The sequence below is a fragment of the Nilaparvata lugens genome, chromosome 5, assembly GCF_014356525.2.
Source record: "Nilaparvata lugens isolate BPH chromosome 5, ASM1435652v1, whole genome shotgun sequence".
NCBI lineage: Eukaryota > Metazoa > Arthropoda > Insecta > Hemiptera > Delphacidae > Nilaparvata > Nilaparvata lugens.
Window position 1 is genome coordinate 37590897 of NC_052508.1, and position 12993 is coordinate 37603889.

The following is a 12993-nucleotide window of genomic DNA, read 5'->3' on the forward strand; positions in this document are numbered from 1 at the left end:
GGGTGAGGATGAGAAGTGTATGCAATGGACATATGTCCCCAAGCACCGGGAACATGCTGTCGCATCTCTGACGGTCATGAGATACCCTACAATCATCTGGGCGCCAGGTTGGGTCCTCACTAACTGGTGACAATGCAGTGGCATCGTTAAAGAGAAAAGCAGTAGGATATCTGGCAATGTTCTCGGCTCGATCCTATTGGAGTGGAACTGCTGAGTCGGGCTGTGCTTCCGCACTGCTTTGGTGCACTGTGCTTCAGCACTGCTAGGGGCGGGGATTCTCGCCCTGCTAGGGAGTGCTGTGCTTTCACACTGCATGGGAATGCCATGCTTTGCACTGCTAGGCGCTAGGATTTTCGCCCCGCTAGGGAGCGCTGTGCTTTCACACTGCACAGGAACATAATGCTTTTGCACTGCACAGGAACGCTGTGCTTTCGCACTGCACAGGAACCCCGTGCTCTTGCACTGCTAGGCGTGAGGATTTTCGCCCCACTAGGGAGCGCCATGCTTCCACACTGCAAAGGGACGCTGTGCTTCCGCACTGCTAGGTGCGAGGATTTTCGCCCCACTCGGGAGCGCTGTGCTTTCACACTGCACAGGAACATAATGCTTTTGCACTGCACAGGAACGCTGTGCTTTCGCACTGCACAGGAACCCCGTGCTCTTGCACTGCTAGGCGTGAGGATTTTCGCCCCACTAGGGAGCGCCATGCTTCCACACTGCAAAGGGACGCTGTGCTTCCGCACTGCTAGGTGCGAGGATTTTCGCCCCACTCGGGAGCGCCGTGCTTCCACACTGCATAGGAACGCCATGCTCTTCGACTGCACAGGAACGCCGTGCTCTCACACTGCTAGGCGTGAGGATTTTCGCCCCGCTAGGGAGTGCGGTGCTTTCGCACTGCATATGGACACCGTGCTTCCACACTGCAAAGGGATGCCATGCTTCCTCACTGCCTTACTTTGCCATGCTTGCACACTGTCATGGCTGGGCTTATGCCCTGCGGGTGGCCGTGCTCTCGCACTGCCTTACTTCGCGGTGTTTGTGCACTGCTATGGCCAGGCTTACAAAGCACTCAAGGCTTCACCCATGCGCGACGTCCGTCAGGAAGGTGGACCCGGACCCTCAGGCGACCTGAGCGTGGATGCTTACTGACCTGAAACGACTGGTGTGTCAACTTCTTCACTGTCGGCCTGTCTCCAATGGTCACCAGAGTGAGGCCTCGTCCACGATTGGCGGCGGTCAAGTGGATGGGCGGGGACAGGGGCACTCCCTCTTCCTCCTCCCCTAGAAGAAACCTCCTGTGCCTGCAAAGGAGTCGAACTTGGCCTGTCAAGTGGCGGTTTTGGCAGGTCATTGGTGTTGGCAGAGTCAGCCGGGACCTCGGTTGGGCCGCATTTCTCTGCAGGAGCAGCTATCCAAGCCTCGGTGAGACCCCTCTCTTGGACCTAAAGAGGGGTTGGATGAGTCAACAGAGTCTGCTGGGTTGTGGTGGAAGATGGCGCTGGGTGCTCTGTGACCTCCTCTGATGTCCCGTAAGCTGGTGAGATGGAGAAACCGCCTCCACCTCCCTCTAGGAGGGCATCCTCGTCCTCGGTCAGGACCTCAGGGATTTCCATCTTGGAGACTGATGTGTCAGAGGTCGAGGGCAAGGGCTCCTCGGCTCTGCTGGTGGTGGCTGGGGTTTTGGATGTGGTGAGGCTGTACGTGGACACCAGATCATGGTCTCGGGCTGTCCTCAAGTTGGGGAACAGATTGAAAAGTTCACGTGAGTCTGCCTATCCTCCAGTGGGGTCCGTTGTTGCAGGAACTGGAACAGCTGATTACCGATCAGCCTCTCACACTGCCAACGGGTAAACCCCTCGTGGACATGATGGAAACACTTCACTTCTCCCTGGATGTATTGCAGTCTCTTCACTTTACAGTATTTTGAGGTCACTGCTTGAACGGCATCAACATCCTCAGGTGCGGTCCGGTGCCCCCCGGGACAAGGATGGTTGTGGTACCCTCCTTCCTGTTGACCACTGTGAGAGCAATACCCCCTCGCCTCACTAGGGGAATGCCTAGGAGGGTGTCCCTCCTCATATTTCTCAGGACATTGCAGAGCTCTTCCAGGGTTTGTCCCGCATGTCGAGTCTGGAGTGCTTGGAAGGGCAGTAACCTCCCCTTGTCGCTAAGGGAGAGTCGGTCCATATCACGGAGGACCTCGTCGGTGAAGGAGGTTCGGTAGGAAGGTCATCTCCCTGGAATAAAGATGAAGAACTGGGTAAGAACAGTAACTAAAAGGTGGAAGTATGGGAAGATACTGGGGGGGGGGGAACACAATACTGGGTCTCTGATGAGGTAACACAATTCCAAAGAAAACTAACAGCTCAACTAAATGGAGGGACAGTGAAGAGAAAATGAAAAAAAAATAAAAAAAAATGAAGTGATACAGTGAATCACAAATGGAGAAACCGAACTGGGGAGCTAGAGGTGAAAGCAGTTAGGGGTTCTGTTCAGATTGGAGCAGAGCGGCCTGATGCTAACTGGTTGAGAACTAACAACAGATTGACTGTAGGAAGCTAGAGAAGTTTCAATAAACTGGAGGAAACAGGAATAATCTGGAATTTATCAACTTGAATATAATGAAATTGCAAGATCCCACGAGAATAATCTGATGGATAGACAAAACAAATTGATTTATCTTATCGTAAGCGATGACAGCTCAACAGTCATGTAGTACCGAGATTCAGATTAGACTGGCAGTAATACAATATAGGGCTAGTGCTATTTTCCACTGTTCATTCCAATATAAAATGATGATAATATTCACTTATTGATTTTCTTAATAAATTGCTACAGTAGAGAGAAAATATAGCCACGGAAAATAATCACTCATAACAACAGGCTGTGTGAAACTTGGATTCATTTTCAAAACGTGACTAAATCACAATTAGAACAATAGCACAATAGAGCTTTGACTACTTCAATAACAGTACAGCACAAGTAATTTTTCGAACTAACATGGAATTGTTTGAATTGAAATAATGCAGATTTTATTTCAATTTATAACTGGCCCTCAGGTTTTATTTTCAAAAGAATATTGGAGAAATCGAATCATAGTTGAAGCTAATAAAATACGACTGTAGTACATCATGACTTACAATCAAATGCAATTTATTCATTCACTATGAATAATCCATTGCAACATAATTTACTTTTATCCTAAAGTATAATAACACCTGTTAGTTACTGCATTGTAATTTTCCTAATTACCACGGATTAAAGCAACTATCACCAGCTTCATTCTCTGACTTCAATAATTATTTAAACCATTACCTCATGGATAAATATCATTCAGAACAGACTGACTTATAATTTTCTCCTAATATGCATAAATTGTCATATAGTTTAAAGACTATAACTGATGATTAGAAAAATAAAATGATTCAAATTCCATATGTTAGCCCATGATTGGCAACAACAAATCTATTAGGAGTTTCAAATTGGAAAGTGGCGATTTTATTGGGAATAAAAGAAGTGATAGCAACAAGACTTTCCGATTTAACAGATAAAGCCTAAAGACTGATTATCTGGATAATTAAACTGAAATGGTTGAGTTGCCACTTAGCTTAACTATAATTTTCTTTGACAAGGAAAATTACACGGAATGTGTTATTAGTTTTACTACCTTTAAATAGGCCTATCATTAATGAATTTCTTTAGACAAGAAATAATTATTTCCATCTCCCAATATTTCCATTAATTTCAACTAGTGCTAATGCAACCAACTTCCTCGAACACCACAAATAAATGTGAGCTATTAATTCTAAATGAATTCTCTCCAAATTTGATGTTATTTTCCCCTTCTAACCTCTCACCTTATTAGTTATGGTGGACTCCCTTTCCTCGGTACTCCATCAGCCGAGTGGGCAGCATCACCCTGTTTACATGATTCATCCTCCCATCACCGTCTTCTGCGGCACCGGCTCCTCCATCATTGCCGACTCCTCCATCCTCATCCTCCTCGTCCTCAGGAAGGGGCGGCAAAATCTTGATATATTTCACGTGAACTGTCAGCCTCTTACCGGCAGCTCCCTTCAACAGCACTACTGAAGCACTCAACAATTTTTCTACCTCATTGGGCCCAGAAAATTTTGGAGCTAACTTAGCCGCAAACTGGTTAACTCCGGATGAGAGGTGATAATCTTGCTTATACACCATCTGCCCCGTCCTCAGTTCTAATGGTCTTCGCCTAAGATTATAATACCTCCTGGTATTATTTATTATAGGCCTCGTTTAAGTTGTCTAAAACAAGCTTCTGTGCACACTTCAGCACCTGAAGCCTCGTCAGCTGGGCCGCTCGACTCGTGCCTCCATCCTCCTGTCTGGGATCACCTTCCTCCTCACAGCTAGCATCTCCTGGTGCTCTCAACTCTCTTTCAAAATTCAGGAAAGCAGGAATATACTTAGTACCGACATGTACTGCTGTATTCATGGTGAAACAGAACTCCTCCATGTAACAATCCCAATCAGCATGATGCTCTCCCACATAGAGCTGTATCATAGTCTTTAAGACTCTGTTGACTCTCTCAGTAGGGTTATAGCTTGGTGAATATGGTGGAGTATAGAATAATGTAATGCCATTATCCTTACAGTATGACTTGAAAAGCCTACTGGTATATTGTGTTCCATTGTCACAAATCAATAACTTCGGCACTCCAAACTTGGTGACAACTAGCTCCCTCGAGGCTCGTGCAACTGCGCTACTGTCTGCCTGAGCTAGTGGCCGAGCTTCCGTCCACTTTGTGAACTGGTCTTGAAACACCACCAGGTATTTATTTCCTCTCTTTGAGCGAGGCAATGGGCCCACAATATCGTTGCTGACAGTCTCCCAGGGTCGAACCACCTTCCTCTGGCTATTCATCTGCCCATATGGAGGCCGCTGCTCCACTTTGTGCTTCATGCATGTCTCGCACTGCCTTACATACTTCGCGACGTCTGCATAGAGGCCTGGCCAGTAATAGCGGCATGCTATCCTGTGATAGGTCCGAAACACCCCTTGATGGCCAGCTGTCGGTGCATCATGACTCTGCTGAAGTATATCAGCCCCTGCACCTCTCGGAATACACAGCTTCCAGCCATCACTCTTGGGTGCATCGGGAGGCTGCTGCGGGGCCCATATATGACGATATAGGGCCTCACCCCTCACCATATAATCGGGATATTCACCTGTATTATGGAGCAGATTGCTTTTCATCTCCCTTATCCATCTATCATCCTCCGTGACGATGGCGGCCACCTCTCCTTTTGGCCTCCATTGCTGTTGGCCGGTGTGTCGCCTCCTGGCAATGCTTGGGAGAGTGCATCTGGGACCACGTTCAGCTTTCCATGTTGATATTTAATAACCAGGTTATATTGCTGCATTTCTAAAACTCATCTCGCGAGTCTTCCTGTCGGGTTCGGGATTGCTCTGAGCCACTTTAGAGCCTGGTGATCCATGATAACTGTAGTCTCGTAGCTCTCAATATACGGTTTAAATTTCTCAATGCAAAAATCACAGCCAAGCATTCCTTTTCTGTTGTGGAATACCTAAGTTCGGCCCCCTTGAGCCCTCTGCTCGCATAGGCTTTTCCTTCTCCTCTCCATCGACCTCCTGGGTGAGTACAGATCCCCAATCCGTATTCTGAGGCATCTGTCTGGAGTGTGAATGGAAGTTCAAAGTGTAGGTACGTCAGCACTGGCGATCCAGTGAGGGCCCCCTTTATCTCCTGGAAGGCCCTCTCCTCTACTGGTCCCAAGTGCCATTTCACTCCCACCTTCAGCAGCCGGTGCAAGGGTGGTGTTGCAAGGTCCGAAAAATTCGGAACAAATCTCCTGTACCAGGACGCCAAACCCAGAAAGCTCTGGAGCGTTCTCAGCCTCTGTGGAGTTGGAAGCTCGTTCACAGCTCTCACCGTTTCTAGATTGGCTCAGAGTCCACGCTCCATTACAATGTGGCCCAAATACCGCAACTCTCTCAACAAAAACTGGCATTTCTCCTGGTTAATTATCAAGCCAGCCTCTCGTAGTCTCCTGAACACTCTAGCTTAGTTTAGCATATGAGCTTCCAGTGTCTCTCCCAGGACGATGATGTCATCTTGTGATTGCCTCTTGGTTTAATAATAAATGTATTTTTTAGTCATTTTACAGAAAAATAATAAATTCCCGGGAATTTATTATTTTTGGGAATATTTTCCTTTAATTCTCTGGGAATATTTCCTCGATCTTGAGTTCCCTAGAATTTCACATCACAATAGTAAATCAAATCAAATCAAATTTTATTTGCCATTTCAAATATAATACAAAACAATGATAAATGTCAAAACAAAGTTAAGCAAGATAGACAATCAAAGTATTCATATAAATAAAAACTTTGTTACACAAAATAACATAATAGGCGCTGCCTGCAAAACCAAGGCTTTGAGTGCTGGCATCGAGTACCAAAAAAATTCATAAAAAGTACAATACACAAGTGAAAGAGAAGAAAAATTAATACAAATATGTATGACAATAAAAATGTACAGAATACTGATAATATGAGAAAAGTTGAAGTGTAATACAAATGGAGTAAGCTACTGCTATATTAAATTTTATGATTGGTTGCTGTTATAAGTCAATGTTGATATATATTGTGTTGGAAGGAATATATCTGAAATATAATTGAGAATTGATACAATTATTGATGAACTGTAGTTAGTGAAATGAGATGATGGTGATATTTAATATTATATTATGTTTGTAAGAATTGAGAAGTGTTTATTGATTTTATCCACTCTGCTATTTTTTTAGGATTTGCTTTTGTTGTTCTATTTGCTATTAAGTTTTCTGGTAGCAGGTTGATGAGTCTATTGCAGATGTAAGGAAATTTTCTTCGGCATACAGTCATGTCAGTTATGTTAATCTGATAATTATCTTGCATTCGAAAATTGTAGGTTCGAGCTTGAGGTGTAAATAGATTTCTGTTTTTAATTATGTATAATATTATGTTTTTCACAAATAGTTGCCTAACTGTTAAAACTGGGAATTCTGTAAAAAGGAGATTTGTAGGGTAACGTCTGGGTCGACCAAGTGCTGCTTTAATTAAGTGTGTCACTTAACCATTGGTTTCACAATATTATAAGTATGTCACTTCTATGCAATTTGAAATATTCATATTCATCTCTAAGGTCAAAAACATTACAATATTGGGAAAAACTGGCGCTAACCCTATACTTCTTCTCCATCTAAATTTATTTATTTATTTATTTATATGTGGATACAATAACAAATCATATAAATATGATTGGGAAGGAACAACAGGCTTGGCCCAAAACTATTCCATTCCCAAATTTCATTAAAGATGTAGGTATCATGTAATTCATTATTTGTAAGTTTCAATTCAGTCTTTAATTTATATTTTTTTAAAATCAGTTTTTGTAAGTTTCCTCACAAGTTTATAAATAAGTTATTCATAGAATTTTCTATATAATTATTATATACAGGGTGGGGCAGAGTGGACTCCCTGATATGATCGGTTAACTGTATAAAAACCATACAAGATTATTACAAAAGCTTTTTATTCCTGAAATATAAATACAATGCAATTTATTTTTCATCAAGTTTTAAAAATGATATCGTCCAGGTATCGTCACGACCTTGACGAGTGATGCACATATTCAGGCGTTCCATGAAGTTTTCAAAAACTCTACGCAGCATATCTGGCGTTATTCCAGTGATAACATCAACAATTGCTTCCTTAAGGGCTTCCAAGGTCCTTGGTCGAACTTTGTAAACCTCAGATTTGAGGTAACCCCAAAGAAAATAATCACATGGGCTTAGATCGGGGGAGCGAGGGGGCCATGAAACATCCCCTCGTAATGAGATCAAGCGGCCAGGAAACCGTTGTTGCAGAAGTTGGCGAGAGCGACGGGCGGTATGAGCCGTGGCACCATCCTGTTGAAACCAAAAGGCTTCCAAATTATTTTCCTCACCATACTCCTCAATTCTGGGGAAGAAAAAGTTCTCCAACATCTGACAATAGCGCACAGCGTTCGGTTGCACCTTCCGATTCAAAAAAGTAGGGGCCAATTATGCCTATGGAGGACACAGCACACTACACAGTCACTTTTGGAGAATGAAGAGGTTTTTGGTGAAAAGTTCGTGGGTTTTCAGCTGCCCAGTAACAAAAATTTTGTTTATTTACTGTGCCCGAGAGATGAAAATGTGCCTCATCACTAGACCACAGAATAGTGCCGTGTTGTAAAGAAGCCAGTATTGCATTGCAAGCATCTGTACGTTTAACAAAATCTGCTGGCATCAATTCTTGAACAACCATCAACTTATACGGGTGTAAATTGAGGTCTGAGTGTAAAATTCGCCTCACCGTTCTGGCCGACATTCCAAGAGAAGCAGCATGTTTTCGCGCAGAGCGCGATGGAGATTGTTCAATAGATGCTCTCACCGCCATTATGTTCTCTGGTGTCCTCACACTCTTTGGTTGTCCGACTGGTTTTCTAGGCAGTGCAGATCCGGTCGTCCGTACACTTGTAATCCATTTCCTTATGGTTTTAGCATCGGGAACACTATCATGACGATTCAAACCAAACCGTCTACGAAATGCATGCTGGGTCGCCACCACACTATCCTTATTTTTAAAGAACGTTTCGACTACAAAACCACGATGCTCGCCAGTCCACGGCATGGTGTCTACTAATAATGGTGTCTTTTCCCCCACCACATGGAACCTCTCCCACTCCGCTAACTTGCGCGCGTACTCTTCAGTGACTGATTGAAACTAGGGAGTCCACTCTGCCCCACCTTGTAATTAACCAATTTTGAGAAGTATCCAAGTAGCCCATAGTGACCTACATGCGCTGAGTATTAGTCAGTTTACTTGTCCATCAAATTCATTCTTTAAACCGTAAAATATCCAACTTAAGGCACCTCTATAAAATCTATAAAATAACAGAATCATGAATAATGAAAACTATCATTATTATATGCACCGTAGCTCTGTAGTTCAGTAGTGCCTACTTTTAAAAATAATATGTTCTACCTTGTTATTTGAAAAATTATGAATTAAAAATTAGGCTATCTAGTTTTTTATCAAATAAAATTTTTTTACACATTGCTGTACAGAAAGTTGATTGTATCATATAGTGTATTGTCACTATCACTTTAGCTATCACTTTAGTTATTGTAAATAAAGATTAACGAATATTTAACTTAATTTCTGGACAAATTTCGAGACTGAAATATGTCATTCTCTCATTTTAGTTAGAAATTGAATGGATTACATCATTTTCTGGACACATTTTTTTGTATAAATATGAACTGTATTTAATTTTGGGAAATCTGCTCTCTTATTTAACAAATATAAGCGATATTTTCTTTCTAATTATTTTGATATAATCATCAATCCTCTTTATAAATAAACTATAGAAATGTGTTATTTAGTTTTTAGTAGATAAACTTTATTTTCTTAACAAGCAAGTGCATGCGATTTTCCTCTGTTGCAAAACATATTTTTCAATATTAATTGTAAAAAAGCTAATTAATTGCTGTTAGTAATAGCATCTGCTAAATGAAGCTAATAATTATGCATGAAATTTTAATTTTGCATGTTAAAATGCTCTCGTAGGCTGCATTTATGCATTGTAATTGCGGTTCACACCGCACCGCAAAAACCTGTTGCTCTAAAATGTTCATTGAATTTGCGTTTTCTTGTAAAATAGTGGAAGTAAAAGGTATCAGTGCTCTTCAGTGTCTAGTGCAGTAAGGATGAATGTTGGCCAGTGTTGACAGCTGGAGCGACCCGCACCACAGTTTATAATTTCTACAATAAGAAGACCTAATTAATTTCAATTGAAACTGCAATGTGTATTGCAGGCCGTAAGTGCCATCCAACGTACAGAAACCACAGACAGCACAAATAAGTGGAGCCTTAAACCCAAATTTCCATTCAATAAAATAATATTTTATGTTTATTATTTTTTGAATGAAGTAATATGAAAGTCACAGAGACATTACTGCTCTCTTGCTTATTATTAAACTTCATTTGAGAAAATATTTCCATCAAAAACTTTGCATTTCAAGTTATTTCATCTTTGCATTAACAATAGAAAATATCGTTTGGCACTCAATTGGATACATTATTGGAGAAAGAAGTTACATTTATATATGTAGTATAATATAAGTCACAGTGCCACATATCAGCAGCATCAGTGAACGTGTCCGGTACAGCGAGTATATAATTCCTTTAAGGAATAGTCCTAATACGATTATTCATATTCGCTCAGCCGGGCTAAATGGGAATAGTTAAATTAACGGCCGGTTTCCGAGCTCGGGATTTAGTCAAGTTCTAGACTTCAAACAGCTGGAATCAGAAAATTAGCTTTCCGAAACGGGGTGTAGTTGCACTTTTTATTACAGTAGTTGCAGTTTTTATTTTCTCATTTCTATAATTGAAAACGGTTTTCTTTGACGGAATTAAACATTTCTAAATAATTCAAAATAGCTGAAACTTTACACTATTTTCTCTTTATTTTATTTTGTGTTTAATTTTCTAGTTTTTTACTTTCCTTGTCCTATTACCATAGGTAAGGAAAGTATTGCTTTCCGAAAAAATTAAGGTATGTAAATTTGTAAATTTCTATACGTTTTGTGGTCCCCTGAGTCCAAAAAATTGGTTTTTGGGTATTGGTCTGTGTGTGTGTGTGTGTGTGTGTGTATGAGTGTATGTGCGTCTGTGTACACGATATCTCATCTCCCAATTAACGGAATGACTTGAAATTTGGAACTTAAGGTCCTTCCCTTATAAGGATCCGACACGAACAATTTCGACCAAATACAATTCAAGATGGCGGCTAAAATTGCGAAAATGTTGTCAAAAACAGGGTTTTTCGCGATTGTCTCGAAAATGGCTCCAACGATTTTGATCAAATTCATACCTAGAGAGGTTATTGATAAGCTCTATCAACTGCCACAAGTCCCATATCTGTAAAAATTTCAGGAGCTCCACCCCATCTATGTAAAGTTTGATTTCAGATTCCCAATTATCAGGCTCCAGATACAGTTTAAACAAAAAATATCGAGTGGAAAAGATTGAGTATGAAAATCTCTACAATTAATGTTCATTAACATTTTCACCTAAAATTGAAAATAAGCTCGAAATTCGAGAAAATGTTATTATTTCAATTGCAAACTGTTGGCAACTGTTGATTCTATTAAATCATTCACTATGAAGAGATAGAAGACTTCGTGTATCTCCAGCGTTATAGTCCTGTCACCAGCTGGCTTAGATCTTTGAATAGACTTTAGATGCGCGGGAACTAGCGTCAGGTGATCAATTCTCATAATGGCAAGGAAAGTTGTGTGAGTGCGCCACACCAGATTTTTGAAATTTAATTCAAATGTGACAATGACTACGACTACGCCCGGTTTCGGAAAGCCAATTTTCTGACTCCAGCTGTTTAAAGTCTCGAACTTAGCCAAATCCGGAGCTCGGAAACCAGCCCTTAATCTAATGGAAATCCTATTTTTACTTTACCAGTCACTTACTTTTGAAGCGGATTAGAGGTCTGGGATTCAGTCCTGCCCTAGCCCCTCAAACGGAAAATTAGCACGCTGTAGTAGGGATATCTTTTTCTTTTCTCTCTGGATGCAGACTAACATTGACACAATGGGCACTGTAGCGATCTGATGCCAGAGGACAACTGCTGAGTTGCTCACCTTCACCAGTGGTCAGCCTTATGCAGCCTAGTGCGAGGCCACGGTTCACAACCAAATCCTAGACCTCTACCACTTATCAGAGTCATTGACCATTTCAGTGGAAATATAATTCCCATGAGTTCTAATAGGACTATTCCCACTCACCCCGGCCAAGCGAGTATGAACTCAAAGAATATAGAACTCAAGGAATATATAAATAAGGAATAATATTCTCATTGTACCATAAATGTTCACTGATATGTGATAATTCACCTCTAGAAACTCGATTCGAAATAAATTTTCATAGTATGATCCACGTTATAATGGCAGTGAATAAAGATAGAAGAATAGTGATGCCGATTCTCTGCATTAACTAATAATATTTCTACACTGTCAAAAACTTAATTGTCATCGTTGTGGACCTAGAAAAGTATAGTACCACCACCGTCTTTGTTGAATGATAGACAAGGATAGCAAAACCAAAGTTGATCAAATACTGTCATTATAACGTGGACCTCACTATAGTATACTGTATTAGGTTGTAATGTGCTGCTAGATAGATGCACTGAGCTCATATATTTCAGCCTTTTCACTCTAACTCTCCATTTCGACACCACTTATTCAAATTAGTTGTTAATAGTTATAATGTGATTTGCAGCGCCGCCGCAGCCAGGCTTTGGACAGAAGCAGGAAGCTCCCCTGTTGTCACCGCAGTCCCCCTCCCACTACCCCTCAGCGTCCAACATGCAGTCCTCCTACCAGCAGCAGGCTGCTTTCGATGGCTTCAACAGCTCATTCGGCGAGAAGGCCATTCGTATGGCCTTCCTCAGGTGCGCTCACCTAGATCTTGCTTTTCAATAAAAACCACGCACACTATTTATTTAGAGAAAGTAGTTTCTGTTGTTACACTTATATTATACTGATACTAATAAGCTGCAGTTTACTAGAGAATAATAGTTTCAGTCAAAAATCATAATAAGGGTGCGCCAGCGAAACTTCCTTTTTTAAAAAGTGAATAAAACTCTTCGCATGGATCAGAAAGTTTGTATTTATTTTTTTGTAATGTATACACATGTATAAAGTTCTGTTCCAATTAGTTTTGAATATCAAATCAGGTAGGTTATGTCCCCCATTCTCCATACACTGAGTAAACCGATTTCTGGCGTTTGTCATGACTCCTGCCAGCATTACAGGCGTTATGTTAGCAATTTATCCCCTGATATTGGTTCTCCAATCCTTGGACGTTTCACATAAACAAGGGATTTCAAAAACCTCCATAGAAAAAAT

The 12993-nt window shown here is 41.4% G+C and overlaps 1 protein-coding gene across 3 annotated transcripts in view; it reads left to right on the plus strand.

The window, feature by feature from the left end:
- Positions 1-12993, plus strand: part of LOC111056895 (protein lifeguard 1) — a 60499-nt gene that overhangs the window by 12043 nt on the left and 35463 nt on the right. For all 3 annotated transcript variants that reach the window (XM_022344304.2, XM_022344305.2, XM_039428297.1), the window contains one exon: positions 12365-12536. In XM_022344304.2, coding sequence (XP_022199996.1) covers positions 12365-12536 — 172 coding nt within the window. The remainder of the gene's footprint in view (positions 1-12364; positions 12537-12993) is intronic.